At 39.1% G+C, this 22168-nt stretch overlaps 1 protein-coding gene and 1 non-coding gene across 2 annotated transcripts; one reads left to right on the top strand and one right to left on the bottom strand.

The window, feature by feature from the left end:
* Positions 1 to 4897: 4897 nt before the first annotated feature.
* acsl3b (acyl-CoA synthetase long chain family member 3b) lies at positions 4898 to 21598 on the bottom strand. Its single transcript, XM_056744059.1, is given in 18 exon segments — positions 4898 to 7494; positions 8676 to 8833; positions 8928 to 9042; positions 9190 to 9381; positions 9778 to 9852; positions 10080 to 10252; positions 10348 to 10487; positions 10572 to 10643; positions 10819 to 10942; positions 11054 to 11091; positions 11093 to 11205; positions 11547 to 11685; positions 12959 to 13068; positions 14913 to 15090; positions 15489 to 15689; positions 15974 to 16124; positions 16229 to 16425; positions 21446 to 21598. Coding segments are annotated over 16 exon segments (2136 nt in total). The 5' UTR covers position 16124; positions 16229 to 16425; positions 21446 to 21598; the 3' UTR covers positions 4898 to 7336.
* Positions 21599 to 22097: 499 nt separating this feature from the next.
* trnag-ccc (transfer RNA glycine (anticodon CCC)) lies at positions 22098 to 22168 on the top strand. Its single transcript has one exon. It is a non-coding gene; the product is annotated as a tRNA-Gly (tRNA).

Here is a 22168-nt window from a genome sequence, read left to right as displayed (position 1 = left end):
GTGGGTGGTCCTTGTTGGGTGGTTGCCAGGGTGATGCTATGCAGTTGCTAAGGGTATCATGGATGGTTGCTGACAGAACCAAGTCAAAGAAACCCACCTCAAAGTTGAAAATCATCTATTCACCATCATGTCGATTAAAACCTGCATATGACTTTCTTTGGTTTTGAGGCTTTACAAGGGAAGTCAATGGGAGCCAATGCTGTTTGGTGTTCTTCAAAATATCTTCTTTTGTGTTCTACAGAAAAAAAGAAAGTCAAACAGGTTTGGAATCGCATCAGGATGTGTAAATGATGACATTTTCATTTTTGGGAGAACAATCCCGAACTCTGAACCCCTAAATATTGCTTGGCTCCCTATTTCACTCTTTTAGCTTTTTAAAGTAAAAATGGTTACAAAGGCACACTTTAAAATATTGATATAATACTTCATTTTATTCAATGGGAAACTGTAGGGTCATTAAAAGCGATGTCTGTATCAATGAGTTTGGAAAAGAGGGACTGAGAAATAGGAGGAAAAGAAGAAATAAGAGCATAGAAGCAACGTTCACCAATGAATGATTCACAATAAATCAATGTATGTGTATTAAGAAACGAAACAGCGTTGATTTAACGTTGACTTTAAACATCTCTCATTCGTGACAGATAAGCCTCGATTCCATCTCCGTGCCTTCAACACAAACTGGTGTTCTACCACATCAGCTCTCTCATCTCCGCTCCTCCCTGTCTTACTCTCTCGAGTCCTTGTCTCCATGGTGACCCTCGGCTTTACGTCTTTCACTCATCTCTCTTGTTCTGTAGGTGCAGAAGTGAGGCAGCGTGTGGCTGGTGGGATCTAATAAGGATGAGAAGACAATCGTTTATCCATTATGTCTCTCTCTCTCTTGCTCTCCCACACTGTCATTTTTGTGTTGGGTTTGCTTTTAACCACTTTTAAATATGAGCACATGCGGAGTACATGAAGATGTGGATCTGGGGGTCTTCAAATTCAAGATAAGGCAAATCTATAAAGAACAGATTAGTTGAAATGAAAATTTGGCCATCTTTTACTCTCATCATTTGAATTTTTGAAGCCACTGCAAAGTTGGTCCTTGCATTTATAAATTAAATGAAAGATATTCTCTGTGTTTATAAACAGCACAGCACTAAGACTTTCATTAACGCTTAAGCTGTATGTAACCCTGAACTACACATATTCTTTATTACCTGTTTTCTCTCTTTTGTTTGATTTCCTTGTTTGCTTTGCTCTCTCTCTCACTTTTTCATTCACCCCCCACTCCTTCACCTTTCTCTGACTCACCATCTGAATGACGTATTCGCTTACGTGTGTGTGGAACGAAGGCCTTTTTCCATTTTTCTATCTAACAATACATCTCTAATGAGAAGAAATGGACACCGACGTCAACCCGTTTCTCCTTGTCTTGGGGTCTCTCTCTTTTCTTTTCTATTTAGGCGTTCCCCTGACCCTGAATAGTTGAAACAGACAGTTGTTCTGGCGACTTTAACGTTGTGTTCTTGTTGAAAGCTCAGCATCGTGTTTGGTGGTCAGACGTTTGAGGTAGCCGCTGCGTTCACCAGCTGCGAGTAGCTCAACACCATCTGTTTCTCACATTTCTGGAAGATCAATCTTGAGGATCTGAAGCATTACAGAGCTCTTAAATCCTTCAAACAGATGGTACGTTTCTACACCATAGACCATATTAAATAAAACATTTGGATTCCCCTTAAAGGTTCTTAATTTTGGAGACCCACAGTACCGCAAATGAGTCTCTCCTATTTAACACACCTGATTCACATGGACAGCTCATTATCGGAGAGATCCATGAACGGAGGGTGTCAGATACGGGGTCTCCAGCACCAGGATTAACATCAACTAGTTTTAACAGTTCTGTTCAGCAGGTAAGAATCTGATAAATCAGATGCATTAAATGCGCTGATTTGAGTTTGAATAGAAGAAGCTACTGAATCTCTGGCAGAAGTGATACTGACACATCAACCTGCCCACGCAAACCAGCATGGGCGCACTGTTGGTAGTGTGGAGGATTTTGTGAATTCGTTTCCCCTTACAGCATATCATGGATATGGTTATAATTATAAACAGTCAAAAAAAGAGCATACATTTGTGTCTGTGTGTGTACTGGAGGAATCCCAGCATTACTTTTAATGAATATCAGTTCTGAGAAAAACACAGAGCTTTAGAGACAACAGTGCAACGGAAGAGAGGAAAATGACCTTTGCTTGCATAGATGAACGCGGTTGGTGGACTGATTTGACCAGTGCACTGCACACACAGACACACACACAACAGAGAGAGAGAAGAGAGAGAGAGAGAGAGAGAGAGAGAGAGAGAGAGAGAGAGATGAGAGAGAGAGAAGAGAGAGAGAGAGAGAGAGAGAGAAGAGAGAGAGAGAGAGGAGAGAGAGAGAGAGAGAGAGAGAGAGAGAGAGAGAGAGAGAGAGAGAGAGAGAGAGAGAGAGAGAGAGAGAGAGAGAGAGAGAGAGAGAGAGAGAGAGAGAGAGAGAGAGAGAGAGAGAGAGAGAGAGAGAGAGAGAGAAGGGGAAACATGTATATAATGAGTTGACCACACAGCATGTTTCTCATTAGTTGTTTTTTTCCCACACATAAAAAGAGCTGCCTTTCTCCCCCCATCTCTCTCTTTCTCTCTCTCTCTGTCCTTTCTCGATGGAGGGGCTATAAATATCCCAGTGATGACTCATATACCAGACATATCAATATCTCCAACCACACACACACACTATTTTATTCCAACAGGACGTACACTGTTTTACACCAAACAACACCTACTGCAGTTGGAATATGTAAAATAGAACTGTATTAAGGTTCTTTTTTAACTCCATTTAACTGAATTATTTTGGTTTATTTCATTCTTATAAAATGCATTAGAAATACTATTTCTATTCCTTTGGACATTGGACATTAAATTTGAGATTTGAACAAACCTGCATTACTGTAATATGAGCTGCGGACATGAATGATCCCTAAACTCGTGTTGCTTGTTGAGGTGCTGGTACTTTTCTCAAGAAATAACAGACAGAGCTTTTTTCCCTTGTGGATGACAAAATAAGTGAAAGAAATAGATATACTATGCATTAAACGAGGGATTTAAGAAAGACTTTTTGGACATGTTACCTACCCAGAAATCCTAAAATCATAGCGGTGCGTTCTGCATGGGCAGGTGATCTAACTACAGTTCTTCTCTGATCAGCAAACACTTTGAAATCCAAATGAAAGTTTGTTTGCCATACCAATAAAACACGTCAAACTGAAGCTGATATGGAGAAAGAGGGAGGAAAAGCAACACTGACTCATATTCAGATGTGCCCACTTCATTCTGTCGAGGTCTGTTTTCTACATTTATGTTTTTGTCTTCGTATAGGTGTGGATGAAGGTTCCCTCGTCTTTCCTTGATGATGATTTTGTTTATCTTTTTTTGTATGTGTCATGTGTCTGTTTTTGTATGTGAGCCTGCATCTCACACAAGCAAAATCACAGATGGAAGAAAACAAACACATCGAACAGTCAGCCGGCTGTCTGTCATATACACACACATTCACACCCACACGCACGCTCACCAGTATGGCGTTTGTGGTACAGAGCCCATCTGGTTCTATAAATTGTAATGTGCATGTATGGTTGTGTAGCCTGATCAATGTGTGTGTATGAACACGAGAGAAGCTGGACATGATTTATGGTATTGACATTTGTGTTTGATGCAGAACCCTTTTAATGGAGTTTTATTGAACCGTAAATTATGATTGGATGCAAACATATACACAAAGATTGTTGCAGACAGCAATCAAAGTCAGATAATCTATTCTGTTCTGTCTATTCTATTCTATTCTATTCTATTCTATTCTATTCTATAGATGTTCATTGGTAGCACCATCCTGAAGTGTGGGGTTTAATGTAACACAAACCATCTGAATGTCTGAGTCATGACTTGAATCTCTTTCTGATCCACAGCTGTGTGTGTGAGTCACTCCTTTAATTAAAGATGCTTTATTCGCCGTCTTCGACATCATCTATTTGCATTCATCAAGCCCTCTTTTCTACTTCATAAAGTCACACTGACTTTGGACTTTCTAAGAATGGCGTACCTTCCGATTCTATCCTCATGATCTCTACAAAAGACATCAGCTTGTGGCCTTGGTTTCCATGGACACCGAAGCTCGCACTAAGGACTGACTTTCTTGTTTTGTGTATGGTAAAGGTTTAAGGCAACATCTGCACAGAATGCAGACATCAGAGATCTCATCCTACCGATTAAAAAAAGATTCAAACCTTTGACGTCAACCGTGCAAGGTCGTGAAGAGACTAAATTTGTATATGAAAACGTTTTCAAAATGCGTCACCCCTCTTAATTATTAAAGGAATCTAAGATCAGGTATTAAATACAAACGATTGCTTTTAACCTGTTTAACCAGTCTGTTTTTGCAAACCTTTCTTAATTAAGTAACGTATAGGCTATGTTTAATCATAAATGTGGAAAAATGTAATGTGTTGTAATGAAATAATGTTAAAACAAAAACAAATGTTAAAATAGCCCAATTACACTAACCACTGAATTGACTACAATTAAATTAAATAGATAAATTATTTTAATCTAATCAAAGTTGTTTTATCTAAAATACCTGATTTTTATTTAACAGGCTACAGGTAGCCTACAGTGGACATGGAGTTATTCTCTCTTGGGTAAGTCATCTCATGCTGACACCTACTGGCAAATAAGGCTTGTGTCGTTCATTTGAACTTATACTTAATTCATGTTACAGTATAGTTAAAATGATTTTTATATATGAATAAACAGTTTCAAGAGGGATATTGAGATTAAAATACACTGCTAGTTTTCATAAACTTATAAACCACGCAGACTATTTACATTAAAATCCTTCCAAATTTGAAGGTATGAAGCTTTTTTACTTGCTTAAAATAGCAATACAGTTAAAACATTTTTAATTCAAAAGTTTAAAATAAAAGTCTCAACAATCTCAATGTCCCTGTTTACAACATTCTAATTACAACATTCAAATTAAGGATCATTTACCATAACCAAAAAACTACAAATAACCATTGGATAGTACAAAAAAACTGTCCCCAAAATAGCACTCAGAAGTCACAAAACTTTTAATCTGCGTTACATAGTTTCAAGGCCAAATTGCAAATAAATAGGGACTTTCTTGCTTTACCCATGTGTCACAAGAGAAGAACTTTACCCATAAACACATCCCAAACCTGCTCAATAACAAATAACCAAACATATTCAGAGGAAGCATCACATCTGTACATCTGCTGAATGGATTTATGCATCCAAGTTTGTGTTCCAGACATATTTACAAAGTGGATATTAAAAGTGGAAAGATTACGTCCACAAAATATCGTTTTTGTGTTTCTATAACACAATCCTAAAGTATCATTTTTAAGATACATTATAACAGTTTGGTGGAATCTAAATCAAACAATCTGAAGCCTGTTTGACACTACATTGTTAATACATCGATAAGGACCGGCCAATGCATCAGACATACTGTATGACCAAAGTAGATGATGGAGATCTCTCTAGACTAACAGTTTGATTGGTCAGCTGCTTGTGGCAGGGACCAATGGTATTGAAGGACTTATTGAAGCATAATCAAGGTAAGCGGAGTGTACAGCAGCTGGTCAGTGGGAATGAGACACTCCCTGATGTAAAACACAGAAATAAATTATCAAAAGTACAAATTCCTATACACCAATTTTAATCTCCACTGTGTAAAAATAGGCAATCCACATCCTCCATGAATTTTGAAACATAATTTGCTCTCAGTTCCATTATGAAAAAACGAAACAGCTGAAATGTTTCTATGACCAAGAAAAACTGTCTAAACGAATCAAGAAAACAAGAAACAAAACCCAAACATGTTGGTTGACCTATTAGCCTTGACAATGTTATGTGCTGAATACAGACGGTTACAGTACATTTCCACATAAATAATAACAAATAAATGTACAAATTTAGAAAACATTTGCTCTTGTTTGCAAATGCCACATGTGTCAATGTCCGCAATACAATGTTTGTAGTTCAAGCTTATTTGTTGTTTTCTATCGCCTGAATCATGCAAAGTCAAATAACAAAGTTGTCAAAATCATAACCGTGTAAGACAAGAGATCCGCACAGCACGAAGCAGAATAAACACGTCTCCTCAGTTACAGTAAAGAGGGTCCGAGACATTCGTGCTTACTGTGAGTTTCATTTGACATGTTTGAGAAAACATTTATATTGCACATCCAAATTCATAGATCTGGTTCCTACAATGACAATATCACAATATAATGCGAAAACAACCCATAAAATGACTAGTTGGGAAACTAATAGGGTAGCCAAACTACGGCACGCTTGAGTCCCTTGAAAAACCTCCATGCAACACAATGGCTACATCATAAGAGCACATGACACTTTTTAAAAGGCATTACAAATTCAAACAAATGGGAGTTCAATGGATTATCGGCTGGATGTATGGAGTTAAACGGTAGATCAGAAATCTATGTGGATGAGAAAACATTCACTTCCGTTCTGGACTGGAGAAATCTCTGCAGCTGTTTGTGAGGTACACCGTGATAATTGTGCACCAGCTCCTCAATTACATCATACGTCTATAAAACTATCATATTTTACCGGCAACTGTAACTGCGTTTTTGGATGTAGGTAAACAAAAGATGCCGAGGTTCCATGTAACAAGAAAAAGAAAAGAATCAAAATGACCATTTCAGGAAAAAGTAACATTGAAATACAATAAGAAGCATCTGATACACATTCAGATCTTCCAAGCCCACACAACGATGTTTCAAATGCAATCCTTGAATAAAGCATCGTCTAAATAACAGAAACAAAAAAACAACAGATGACCAATATGCAAAAAGTTTTCCTGCATAGACTGACGATACATATTCAGTGTGAGCGCTTGTGCTAAAGGATGGAGCTCATGTAAGGGCAGGGCGGAGCACGTCTATCCAACTGAACCAGACGGAAGGAAGAAAAAGAAGTCCAAAAGTTTACAGTCTGTAGGTTGCGTCATTCTTGTAGCTTATCTTCGTAACAATAATTGATCCATACAATTGAATAAAAATGAATACCTGCTCCAGCAGGTGACGTATGTTGTTATATGTTTATGTTTAGGTCAAATAATATTTGAACAAAAATTCAAGTGTGTTTTTGATCGAGAGTATCACAGCGAGGAGGAAGGCTGGGGATAGGAGGTGTTTTCTGCGTATGTATAGGCATTGTGGTTCGGTGTGAACCCCTCATCTCTTCCCCATCACCCCGCTGGCAGACCCCGTCTCATTTACTTTCCCCCGTACATTCTCTCGATATCGTCCTGATAGTGCGTTTTCAGCTCCTTGCGTTTGAGTTTGAAAGCGTCAGTAACCAGGCCTGTTTCGGGAGTCCAGGGTTCGGCACTGAGACAGATTTTCTTTGGGATTTCGAAGCGCTCCAGTTTACCTGTCAATCAAAAGACACATTTAACAGGGTTGATTGTTTGGGGCAGTTCAACTACTGTAGCTTTTGAATTTGTAACTAGGAGGGAGATATCTAAAATACATATCATTTAAACCATTTTTATTGAATTTAAATTACGTTTTAGTTTCATTTATAATTTCCATCCATCCATCCATTTTCTACCGCTTATCCGAACTACCTCGGGTCACGGGGAGCCTGCGCCTATCTCAGGAGTCATCGGGCATCAAGGCAGGATACACCCTGGATGGATTGCCAACCCATCGCAGGGCACACACACTCACTCAGTCACTCATTCACTCACGCACTCACACCCTACGGACAATTTTTCCAGAGATGCCAATCAACCTACCATGCATGTCTTTGGACCAGGGGAGGAAACCGGAGTACCTGGAGGAAACCCCCGAGGCACGGGGAGAACATGCAAACTCCACACACACAAGTCGGAAGCGGGAATCGAAACCCCAACCCTTGAGGTGTGAGGCGAACGTGCTAACCACTAAGCCACCGTGCCCCCCCTCTCATTTATAATTTAAATAATAATATTTTCTTAATATCTTATCTGTAGCATTATTATTAGTTAATGTCTGCACAACAATAATCAATGATATTACAGCAATTCACCCCCCAAATAACATTTCAATACATATACGGTAGACAATTTTATCAGATGCACGCACCACGTGCAGAAAGTTAACTTCCTGTTTGTGTGTGTTGATCGGTCTGGCTAGTGGCTCATAATATAACTATTTCTATTTTATTTTATTTCATTTCTATTATTATTCCATTCTATTACTAAGATATTTTATAATAATTGTATTACATAAACAATTTGTTCAATTTCATTGTGTATTCATTTCATTACATAAATAATTTGTTGAACGGGTCGCATTTAAATTTAGCCACGAAACAGTTCTAGTACTGGTAACCCAAAATAATACTGGTTACTAGACATACTTTTATCTTGCTAGCGAATTAAATTTATTGTTATTTATTTTGCATGTTTTCAGAAATAGTACTTTATTTTTTGAAGATGCAAACTGGAATTAATTTTGGACCACAAAAGCATGCATGGGTAAGAACGTTTGTTTATGTTGCTGCTTAGAAACCGTCGATATACATATTTAAAAAAAAATACATTTCAACAAAGTTGGCTGCTGACTGACCTCTAATAGCCGCTTCAGTGATAATACCCAGAACCTCTTTCTCCATCTCTTCGTGGTTACAGACCTCTTCCCATGATCCTTTAATGCCTCTATGCTCAGCAAGGGCGGTTAACTGCTTCTGATTGGGCACCACGAAGCCAATCACATAAGATTCTTCACTGTGTTAAGAGAGAGAACATTTTTACATTACTGCTACAATACTGTACTACACACATATACAACTTTTGTAAAACATGCTGATGATTCTCTGACCTGTTGGCGTAAGCACAGATATTGTCGATGAGGGAGCAGTTTTTCAGGATGGCCTCCACTTTCCCGAGAGACACATATTCACCAGCCTGCAACTTCACCAGGTCCTTCTTACGATCTATTGGCAACATACAAGCACACCAAAACTAAAAAAACAAACTTCCTAGTATGCTTCAATCCAAAGTGACGTGCATTACACATTTGAATAAACCATGTGAATAGATCATTTGTCCTCTAATATTACAGGTCACGTGTGTAACTGTACCGATAATCTTGAGGCAGCCGTCTGGGTGAAACTCCCCAATGTCTCCAGTGCAGAACCGTCGCTGGCCATTCTCATCCACGAAGAAATCCTCTCGGTTCTTCTGCTCGTTCTTATAGTAACCCATGGTGACATTGGGTCCGCCAATCAGAATCTCTCCTCGTGGGTTTGGTTTGTCTGTGCTGTAATACCCACCTATACACAACAAAGAGGAATAACCCAAATGTACCCAATAATTTGAATCGAATTTAAGGGACAGTTCTCACAAAAATTCTATCATTAACTCACCACATAAATGTCTTTGTTCTGATGAACACAAAGGAAGATATTTGGAAGAATGTCAGTAACCAAACCGATCTGATCCCCCATTTACTGCCATAGTAGGGTAAAATAAATACTATGGGAGTCAATGGGGGATGAGATCTGTTTGGTTACTGACATGTTTAACAACTAAGAAGTTTATAGACATTTGAAAGAATCTGAGGGTGACGCCATTTATTTTTATTTTTGGGTGAACTGTCCCTTTAAGTAGCTCTGATAAACATTTAAGATACTTAAGAATCAATATTTCTTCTATATACCAGAGCTTACCTTCCTCCCAGTCTTTAAGAGTGATCTCTGAGCAAACCAGTGGAGCTCCGACCCGTCCAGTGTTGTAATCCCACACTACACACACACAATCATATTATCTTTGCAGTGTAACACGTGAATAAAGACATTCACTGCCTTTTTAAAGTAGTAGTAGTCACTCAAGTGTTATAAAACTTTTAACCCGTACTGTATTTTCCTTGATAATCTAAACCATGACCTTGGCGTTGTTAGCACCACACTGAACCACCGAGCTAAAGGAATAAGTTGCTTTGGTTCCCCTGCTTTGTGGCTCTCATGCTTACCCTCGCAGATAGTCCCGGCTCCACAGGTCTCGGTGAGGCCATAGCCCTGACCCACAGGACAACAGAAACAGATGTTCATGAACCGTTGAGTGGCTGCGGACAGAGGAGCTCCACCAGACAGCAGCAAGCGCATGTGACCGCCCAACAATGAGCGGACTTTGTTGAACACCAGCCTGCAGACACACAAGTTCAGAAACAAGCGATTGGACACTCTGGATTACGGTTCGTTATGGATGAAATCCTTGTGGGTCCGGCCGTTGTATAATACCTGTCACACAGCGGCGTGCTGTATCCTTTGGAGATCTGTTCCAATTTGTAGTTGTATGCCAGAACGAAGAGTGTTTTTTGCACGCTGCTCATCTCCTCAACTTTAGTCATGACGTTCTTATAGATGCGGTCCATAATTTCCTACAAGGAGAGAGAGAAAGATCTTTCACAGACGTGTCAGACTCACCGCTGGTATTGGACACATGTACAAGTGAACTCGCTAACCGGCACGGCTGCCATCAGGGTGGGTCTGAGCATGCTGGTGTCTCCTTTACTGCCTTTTTTAATTTTGGATGACTGCGGGGGGGCGAAAAAAAGAGCAAAAATAAGAAATGCCAACAAATCCTATCCTACATATTTTTTAAACCTAAAGAGTTATACAACATTCAAATGTGGCCAAATCTTTGGCTCCGGAAAAAAGTCGCGTCTGGGACATGATAACACATCAAAACGTGTGTGTTTCTGTCTGTACCTGGTCGGAAAGAGTCTGAGGTGAGGAGTATCCAATGCGACAGCCATGCGACACACACACCAGCTCAGCGCTGAGCTCCAGGACATGAGCGAGCGGCAGGTAGCCCACATAGGTGTCATTCTCACTGCCCGAATAAATTAAAACACTATTTTTTTAAACAAAAATCCTTAACAAAATACAAGTAAACTGCATTTTGAAAACTGGTGAATCACATTTGTTGGTGAGTGAAACATACTCCAGGTTAGGGATGCGCTCAGCCATGCCGGTGATGCCCTGCGATGATGTTGCTATGGGAGATCATGACTCCTTTCGGAGTGCCGGTAGAACCGCTGGTGTACATGATCACTGCGTTATCAGACGGCTGAGGATGCCTGCGGGAGACCGTAACTGCACGGACACAAAAAGACCACACATCACTTTAGTCATTCATGATCCGGTGATAAGTCTAAACCTTTCATGTTAATCCTTCAGAGAAACCTGCTCTAACAATGATAACATCTCGAGAGGGTTTTATCATCTGACACAAAGGTGAGTGTGTGGGCTCTTAACACTGCTCTGCTGTCCTCATCTGACCCTGATAAGGAAACTTATCCTTCTTTTCCAACAAAATCTATCTTTGCACCTTATTTGGTCTTTCATCTGCTTGTGGTGCGGGTAACCATAAAACACGATAAATGATGGTGATTATTGTTAGTTCGTAAAGATGTACAGATAGTTGGGCCTCTTACGGTTCTCAGGTTTGGATCCCAGTTCCTGCACGGCAGCCATGCTGTGGACCATGATGCCACGGGGCATGTCGGGCCAACGGCTGGGCTTCTCATCAACCAATATAATGTGCATCAGTTTGGGAACATCCATCAGAATGGCCTGACAGAGAGGGAGAGAGAGAGACCATTAAAAATGTTCATTTAATCAGCATTTCTAGATGTATTGTGGCCTTTCCAGTCCAGTGTCTGTTGAGTTTCAACAAAATCAAACCTCAGGAGTGACAAGGTCATCCAACAGCAATGTGAAAGACTGACAGCATGACAAAACACATGAAAACCGTGATACCAACTGAGATATAAACTATGTAAACTATATGACCAAATAAGCTGTTGTTTTGCTTAGAAGTGAATATGAACTTCAGCACAGAATGTGAGGTCTGAAGAAATAAAGAGCATCTTTTTGGTTATTTTGATCCGTTTCCCCTTGTTTTAATTTTCTGCAAAAAATTGCAAATAGAGACAATAGTTAGAAGATAAATATTGTTAGTCGGTCGCAGAATTATTATTATACCTTAACAAATAGGCTACTTATAAATAGTAAATATCGGTGTGTTAAAATTGTTTGGTTGTTTTTGCATTCGTTTGCATTCGTTTTGAATATTTATTTATCTTTGGGTTTAGGTCCAGTAGATTAACCAAATACAGACCCAACCAGACATACAGAAAGAGAGAGACACTGACTTAAGTGACTCCTCCCCTTTTAAAATAACCAATAGCGTTTCGTTTACCTCACGGTCTGGAATTTGACGAGAAGCTGAAGTGCAAAATGATATATTTTGGGACACTGGGACATGCTAACGCGAAACAGAAGTGGCAGTTGTTGCCTACACGACACTGTGATCCTTAACGGTCATGAACATCAAAATACAGCCCTTCCATGCATTTAAGTTTTTATTCATGCAATATTTTGTATGTATGGTTTACTGTATGCGCACATTGATTAATATAGCGAAGCATCTTTTATTTAATTTGATTAATGCAGTGTAGCGTCACTAAACTCCGACCTCTCGTGGTTAGTTGTGGGTAATAGCACATGTTAAGTGACCATGGATTCACACTTTGAATTTTCAGCGAAAAGAGTAGACCATCCGGGTTCTTTGAGAATACTCATTTCAGCATACTATGATTTGGGACATACTAATTCTATTTAGGAAGGATAGTATGCGAATCGGGATGCAGCGTAAGACTATATATTCATACTAAAAGAAAATCAAATTTCCATTTTGATTTCATGGAAACTTTAGAGTATAGACATGACTATTTTGTTCCAAATTTCCATCATTATGTTGTGACAGCTGTGAGGCCAGGACCTGTACCCAAATCCTTTTAGTGTGTAGCGTGTTGTGTGTCTGATGTATGTAGCATGTTCTCACCATGAGGCGGCCCTGCAGCAGGTCTTTGCTTGTTATGATGTGAGTGACCTCGGTTTCATTCAGACCATGAGCTATAGATGCTCCTCCCAGTGTAGAATACAGAGTCACCACTAACACACAGAGAGAAAATGTTCACATATGTTATCATTTGACAGTTACAATATGTCTTACCTATGTAATGTATGTTTGTACCTATACTCCATGCTTTGACAAAATTGTACCATTACAATCATGCCAATGAAGCAATTTGTATTGAATTAAATAGAGACCCTTCTCTTCCAATGAGACAAAGATCAGGTGAGAGGCCTAATCCTATTTTTCATGACTGTCATTACAATTGAAAAAAGAAGTAGTGAACTTCTTTTCCACCATAACAGGGGTTATGGGTAATATTAGCAAATAGTATTTCCAAGATGCAAAATATATCAAAAATGGTTTTCCATATGATTATGAAATTAGGTGTCGACCGATATGGGTTTTTCAGGACCGATGTCGATACCGATTATTAGAGATCAAGTAGACTGATTACCGATATTTTGAACCGATATTTGTGTCTGGTATAATAAATATGTTCAAATTCAAGAATAACAAGGGCTCTGACAAACACTTTGCACAAAAGACATGGTCACTACAAGTTTACTGTAGTAGCACCATGGTAAACGGTAAGGAAGGAAACAATAGGCCTATTCCTCATAAAGAATCGATCCACTTGATGCGGTCGCTCTTGAAACGCGCAGTTAAATTAACATATTCGACAAAGAGTCTTGCTGTCTTGTTGTGCCGTTGTTTTGGGGCTTGAGCGGACGCAGGAGAAACTGTACCTGTCATTACTTTCATACAAAGTACATGTAGTAACCAGTCAACCACACCTCTCACAACATTCAAAAAACTACTTTAAACCTAATCTCTTCTGTGAATACTTGACAGACAAAAAAAACTCTCTCTTTCCCTCAACAGGTATTGTTCTGGCTTTTGTTGAAACTAGTAACATTGTATTGCCACCTATTGTATTAACGCTCCTGTATGACACATCGCTTATTGCTCCCTGAACTCTCTGTAAGTCGCTTTAGATAAAAGCGTCTGCTAAAATGACTAAATGTAGTACATCATCAGAGAATATTTGTTTAAGATATTAATTCGATTCGAAAAGTAGATTTTCTTTAGAACAATGATTTACATTTCTTTTCCTTTGTTTTAATGACACGTTTCAATGCATGCGGAGGCAGGCAGCTGAAAGCGCAAACATTGTGATGTCAATATGAGTTTACACAAATAAAAGTAACTTGGACCTATCACAGTTTCGAGTGATGCATTAGTCTTATTGTACGACCAAAATTACTGGAGTATTTAAGTCTCTCTCCGCAGTGATAAGCGGCGTGTTGAGATAAAGGAATAACACTGTTACAGATGGTGTTCTCATTTACTCAAGACAACAGGCTGTGTTTACGTAAAACAGCTCGAGCTAGTAAATGCCATATTGCTTTCAGTGTCTTTAGCCTTCCGTGTTGATTGGCCAGACTCATGACTTCCAGCAAATCAAATAGGGGGTGGGCAGGCATCGCTCAAGGCCAGAGAGTGACGGCCACGTGATAAGTTGGAGAATGCATTAGAGCCAGATAGCGCATTTCAAAATGACATTACTTTTTCGGAAAATCAGCTTTTAAAATGACCAATGTCAATAATCATAAAAATACTCTATATCGACATCGATAAACGGTCGACCCCTAACGCAAATATTAATTTTGCATACTATTTTGGACACACAGCAAACAAATTGGGATGTGTGTGTGTGCCTACATGAGTGAGTAACAGCTCTGATTTCAGTGTGAGGCCATTTTGAATCTAATATTGACAGATCAAAATAGATCTGCTCTCTTTGGCCAGATATTCTCCATTGTCCTCTACTCCGCACAATGGCAACTGCATGTGTGTGTGTGTGTGTCTGTGTGCTCACATGGGAAGTTGTACATGAAGCAGGCCTGAGCGGCTATGATCCATTCCGCCCGTGTTTCGCAGAAAATGGCGATGTTACACAGGGGTTTCTGACCCAGTGCGGCGAGGCCACTGCCAAACCTCTGAGACTGATAGAAAGTGTCCTCATACGACAACCAGTTATAATCGCCCAAAATCACCTGCCACGAGAAAAGATGGAGAAAGAGATCTGAGTCGCATACATTTTCAGAGGCAAAATGTGATTTCTTGTATCCAGTTTCATGTAAACAGTTCTGGACAATAGCAGGCTGCAGATAAACACACTGTTTACAGAGAGAGACGACCACTGATGCGTTTCCTCTGGAGTGCAGTCATACTCAAGAGAGCTTGCGAGCGAGTTCTTGAATGTTGTAAGTATGCGGTAAGAAAGACTGAGAAACAGGAAATAATGAAATGGCATTTGTTCACAAAGTGTATTCATCAAATCTATGAAATAAATCTGAAACCTAAAATCTGAAATGCACACTACAGTCCAGTAGAATATGTTTGATGGAAAGTCCATTCTGACGAGATGAACACTTTTGAGGGTTTTTTGTACCTTCTTGAAGACTTTGCCATTCGGCTGAATTTCATCCTCCTCGTTCAGTAACTCTCTGGTGCCGAGACAGTCTCTTTTAGGGAAATGTACTACTGCGTATTCAAACACTTTATCCAGCGTGTCCACACCCTCGTGCTGAAGAGACACCAGACGCTGCGAGCTGTTCACCGCCCGGTACGGCCCTGCGGGTTTCCCGCTAACCTGACAGCACAAGAGACCAGAATGGGGTCATGGGAAAAGATTTGGAGTTAACTGGACCAAAAAATCCAAAATCCACCTTTTTCCTCGAATAAATTATTTTCATATTCATAATCATCACCAGCAATTCACTTATCGAGTGACATCAGTAAGTAATGAGAGAGATTCAAATCCCCTCAGCTAAGCACGACAATCGTTTTATTTTTAGTTTATGATCACGTCCGGTTATTGGTGCACTGTACTTTTAAGGTATTACAGGGTTTGCTAAATCCCTCAGATGTACTCACCGAACGTGCCTTGATCCGTTTGGCTCGGGCCTGGTTCTCGCTGGCTCCCGAGAGCAGATACCAAGGTATGAACGTGATGACTGAATAAACCCAGACCACCGACCGAAAGACATGGAGAATCAGTGGAGACATATCCTCCTTCAACTTCATCCTGAGAGGAACGAGAGATCAGGAGATGAGGAAAAGGAGAAGTTAGTTATACATGGTTTCCTTTTTGTAACACTTCTTAATATAGTCGTTTTCGCTTCTCCGTACGTGATGGGGTTTCTCCTCTTTTCAAGGTCTTATTAGCCTCTTTGCTAGTGTTTTGTGTGGTGTAAATGATGCGCCTCTCTGATGTTTTTAGTCAAGCGTGCTGGCTGATTGGGCAACTTCCTGTTCCATTTCTTTGTCCCACCCCCAGAATCCTGCTCTGACAGTGCAAAAACTCCCGGGAATCAGGGTCAGCTCTCCTGCAAGGAAATTAAAAGAGAAGCACGGAAAATTTAGACACTTTCCAGAATAGATATGCAGACTCAAACTTGCATCAGCCACATTAACGCCACAACTTGACATGTCATTTACACTAACTGCCAAGCCATGGCTCTTATAGGGCATTGTGTTGCCATTTAACTGGGCACAGCTGGTAGATAGTGACGACTGTGAAATCTGCATATAAACAACACAGGCTTTGTTGCCCCGAGGGGATGAAGACTCTTCTGTTTAAGACAAAGATGTTAAAAATGGACGACTGGTAGTCAATGACAAAAAGCCCTTTAGAAATATTCTTGCACAATTTAAGGAAACAAATAAGAAGGAAATCCTCTTTCTGAATGTCTCCTCATAGGAAAAACACAGACCACAGACTTGTTCGACGCTCGATGTGTATCTTATTTCAAAACTCAAGAGGAAGGTCAAAAAACAAACCAGAGGCGTTCTGGAATATCAGCTGTACTGCAGACGTGTGCTCTCTGTGAGCTTCAGCATTGGGGTAGTGGTTCACCTGAGTGGGTTTTTGAAGATCCGGTACTATATCTAGAGAGCAGAGTGACCCATATAATGACATTTATACAAATCTCATCTTACAGACGTGACTTCACAGATGTAAAATGGTAGCGCTTCCTTTGTGGCATGCTTTTGCATTTTGACAAACTGGATGATCCATTACCCCCGTCCTGTCAGTCGAGGCCTTGACAGCACACACACAAAATGCATTTTTCTATTTAAAAACAGCATTGCGATCCTCAGACACTTGCACCACAACCTACAATGAATAACAAAAAAAAAATAAACCCACAAGGCTCCTCTTACTTCAGAAAACACAATTTCTAGCTCTTTAAGACTATCTGCAATTGACTGAAATGAATCACAAATTTAAGAATTCTGTTAAGGCCCAACATTCCTTTATAGTTGTGACATATGGCTCTTAAAAAAAAAAAGCTTCTTAATAAAACTATTTGTGGCTGGTGGATCATAAGAGACAGCTGATGTGATAATCAACATACGGTAAAGTAACTGGCCTCCAACTCTGTAAAAGTTTTGCATGGTGTGGAAATAACACAGAGGCTCCTGTGAAATACCAGATAATATTCGACCAGAGACAGGTAGCACTTAGATATGACTGACCACCAACCACTGGAATTTCAAAGATGACAAAGAAGTGTACTATGTAGACATTATCTGTGTTTACAACAAGCTCCCTTTACAGTCCGCCTAGAACATTTAAGCAGAAAAACAGCCCATATGAAAATATTAGCAGCATTGATCACCTTAAAGTTCACCCCAAAATAAAAAATTCTGTCATCATTTACTCACTCGCAAGTTGTTCCAAATCTGCATTAATTTACTTGTTCTTCTGATGAAATATATTTGGAAGAATGCTTGTCACCAAACAGTTCTGTCCAGCATTGACTACCATTGTAAGAAAACATGCTTCATAAATTTCTCACAAGAGAAGATATTTGGAAGAATGTAAGAGAGCAAACAGTTTTTGACTACTATTGTATTCTTCTCCTACTATGATTGTCAATGGTGGCCTGTCTGGTTACAAGGATTCTTCCAAATATCTTTCTGTGTTCATCAGAACAAAGAAATGTATACAGATTTGGAATCACTTTCATAGAGTGAACTGTTCCATGAACTCACTCTTTTAAATGTCTACACTAGAGGTGTTAAAGCTAACATGTTGTGGAAGCTCAAGTGAAACCTTCCTTTTACTAAGAGCGATAACTCCATATTTACAATTCAAATGCTTCATGGGCATAACCAGGTGCAACAAACCACCTTTACAATTTACATTGTTTAAGCAAATGTACTACACATTCGCGTAAATCAAAAATAACCCACTTATATCACCCTCTCCAGTCCTCAGTACTTAATTCATTGATGCCCATTGAAGGTAACAAGCACAAATGTGATGAACTAGTACACTGGAAGTACACTAGTTTACAGGATACAGTGCTGTGAATATCTTGAGGCAAATTTAGGCATCACATATCATCACCCCCAGTAACCTGATACAAACTCACCTGCACTGCGACAACACACCACCCCAGACAGGGAGAGAGAGAGATGTCTTATGACTCTATTTTAATTATACCATCATTTAGTAAAGTCATTTAACATAAAATGCTTTTATTAACAGTCACTTGAAGTACACTTCATTAATTCCCTGCAAAAAAACAGGTAAGAGTCTTGCTCAAGGTCACAATACTAATGTTTTGAACGTGATTTCTGCTAACACCATTTAACACTATTACACCACACAACCCCACTCTGTCATAACCATGTGCTTTTTCATATTAATGCTTTATGATTTCAGTATTTCCCATCCTTTAGCACTAATTTACTGATAATGAGTATCATAGAATGGGAAACAAGCCCAGGTCTGAATAATGTGGGTAGGAGGAACCAATCATGTTACTATACCAGGGAATGAAACTGAAATAAAGTTTGAAAAGCGACTGGTTGCCTTTTTACTCGTGATTAGACTCCACCACAAAAACAAATGAGTGCACACAGTGTTGTTTGGCTCACCTTGTAACAAACTAAAGGGACAGGAATACATGTCAGTTAAAGTTGGTCTTTCAAACACACAACAACTGGATTACTAAAGGACGCCCCATCATTTATTACCCACAACACCCATCAGGCACTACCAAAGCTACCTATGTAAGATCAGACCTGTTTGGCTGATTCATGCGTGTGAAAATAAAACTTGTAAGCCAAAGGATAAGTAAAGTCAATTCACAACCAAGAACTGTTCAGCATGTTGTACTCTGTTATTCTGTCACAAACTACACGGCTTGTGTGTGTAAATCATTTTCAATGCGATTATAATTCACAAGTGATTACTGCAAACTCTCTATATAGTCAAAGTCAAGTTTAGGTATAAATCACATAACAAAACAACAAGTATTTTACAAAAAGTGCTCTACAATTTTAAAGAAAATTTGAAATTTAAATCAGCATTTGTGAAAGATCACAGACAGCTTACAGTTTTTAATCTTTCGTGATGCATTTTCTCTCCCTGAAACTGAGCTATTAAAATAATCACTGAATCACTGAAATAGGGCAATTATAGTATTAAAGGAATAGTTCAGACAAAAACACATTTTTATCCTTTAATCTTATTGAAGATTTTGCAAAAATCACCTTATTCAATTTTGTGTAATAATATGGGTGGCTATTATTAAGTTCAGCCATGGCATTACACTATGTATTATTATGTTATTATTTTATCAGAAAAATGAAGACTTGAATAGTGTTGAACCTGCTATGATGGAGGTGAATCATGTAAAAAAAAAACATGGTTTATGACATACATGTGTACATAAATTAAAATGACAAAAATCTATCAGGCATACAAAATTCAAGTCTGTAAAGCTGTTTAAATGGTCAAAAACACAACAAAATATGATGTCACCAACTCAAAAAAATGCAAAAATTCATATGCTATAAACATTGAATTTATGAATCATTGAGACAAATTAATAATTAAGTCAAATCTTGTAAATTAACATAGGCAGTTCATTGTCTTCTTTCAAACAGCTTTAACGTATAATTTCATATGTACAAATACATAATGCTGGACTTCCATGTCAACCCACTATTTTATAAATTAACCACAAAAAATGCAGTTCCATGCCACTAATCTCTATCCTAATTCATTTAACACATCGTCCATGAAAGCATCCCAGCTGATGGGGTGAGAAATGTGTTAGATCACATGGGTAAAAGATAGAAATTATGGTGTGATCACGTAGACGAGTGTTTAATGTATGCATGTATGTATGTATATATATATATATATATATATATATATATATATATATATATATATATATGAAGGGCTGGGGAGTATTTATGTTACATGTATTTTAAATGCATATTTTAAATACAAAATAGTATTTTGTAATTTGAATTTGATTGGGTCAGCCCCATTTTAGCTTGCAACTTTCAGCTTATATTATGTTCGTCAGTTGTGCATGGAAAAAATAATAATAATAGATTTCAGTGTTGTACAACATTACATTCTAATGTCATCATATTAGTGTAATGGTGTAAACTTTTCTGCCGCAGCATTAACTGTGTGCTGCTCAAAGACATGTTTTTCAAACGACTGCCTGTCACGTAATATATTACTATATGTTTATTATTATTTAGGATTAACAATCAGAGATGGTTCATTAATGAGAAACTAGTTGCTATGAATACAGGTGACATCAGTTGTGTGCTTATGAATGACTTGTTTGTCATTGAGTCAGTGTTGTTGATGCACCTAGAAGGTCCTTTGTTACCAAACACCAAGTAACTACATTAGGATACAATTACAAGTCATTTGCAAACTGTACAACTGATGGTAACTTTAAAACTAACCTTCGTCTGGGCTATCACAGCCAGGCATATGTGAATATTTGATCTGTTAACTGGTTGCATATGTCAGATTTATTGCATGACTTGGGCAGAGAAAAGCTGTTGCTACTAAACATTGTTTACTAAATCCACAGAAACAGTGTGATGGTGAAGGGAGAGATCAACAAGGACAATTGATGGAGGGTTTGTGAAGAAATGTCATGCTCCCTTGTAAAAGTATTTTGTAGTATTTTTTTGATACATGGTGTGACCGCTATATTTTGTAGTTTAGTTTGATACACATAAAAGTAAGGTATTTGGTATTTTATTTGAAAAAAGATTTTGATGTAGTTTTGCCCAGCCCTGCATATATGCATGATAGCATGCATGCGTGTCGTTGCTGTCTGGTAAGAGATGAGGCCCGGGTGATGACCAGGATGACATGAATGCGATGCCACTGCCACCCGTATACCACATTCCTCTAGCTGCTGAGATCTGTCATACCATGTAACCTCTCATCATACATAATGAATAATCCCGATCTTGGGTTTTCTTCGCGTATGCGAGTCTTTTATATACAAACCAACCCTTTCCTCGCGCATCTCACCCATACAGTCCGTACAAACAATAAACGCTCACCTTATTCTTCCGCCGCTTCAGTCAGACTCACAACATCCCATTTAAAAACCGCACAGGCAACCAATACAGCTTGACGCGATGGATAAAAACGATGATTGTTGTTTTTTCTGGGTCGCTGTTTATTGCGGTCTCTCGCTAGCACCGGCCGTGGCTTCTCTCCGGAAGTGATGGAAGCGTTGTCATGGCAGGGGCCGGCTCCTCCGCGCTTCGATTGGCGGGCTCCGGGTGGCGCGTGTTAGAGGCTGTTATGACGTCAGGCCGGGGTTACAAGCGGTCATTATTGATTTTATTGATTTATTTGTAATTCATGTGGATATTTATCGAAGGTGTGCATTGGATTTTAGCTGCGGATAGATTGGAGACCGTGGGAATACTGTCATTAATGCTTTTGGTGGCTCGTAGTGAGCAATGAAGCAGCCCCCCTAACAGCTGGCAGTTCCGATTCACAGTTTTCCAGAAAATTCCCATTCAGCGTTTTGGGAAATGATATGAATGAAATGTCAGAATATTTCGTCGTGCCAGTCAACATAGTTTGAATAACAATATTACGTTAATACCTTGCTGAACGTTAATAAATCAGTAAGGTATAACAGTCAGACTCAAAAGCATGCATGGCTCTAGTAGATGATGAGATCATTGACGAAGTGAGGAAGCGCCGCTGGTGTAGTGGTATCATGCAAGATTCCCATTCTTGCGACCCGGGTTCGATTCCCGGGCGGCGCA

This window comes from Triplophysa dalaica, chromosome 3 (genome assembly GCF_015846415.1).
Source record: "Triplophysa dalaica isolate WHDGS20190420 chromosome 3, ASM1584641v1, whole genome shotgun sequence".
NCBI classification, from domain to species: domain Eukaryota; kingdom Metazoa; phylum Chordata; class Actinopteri; order Cypriniformes; family Nemacheilidae; genus Triplophysa; species Triplophysa dalaica.
Note: the sequence above shows the minus strand (reverse complement) of the source record. Positions and strands in the feature narration are given on the sequence as shown.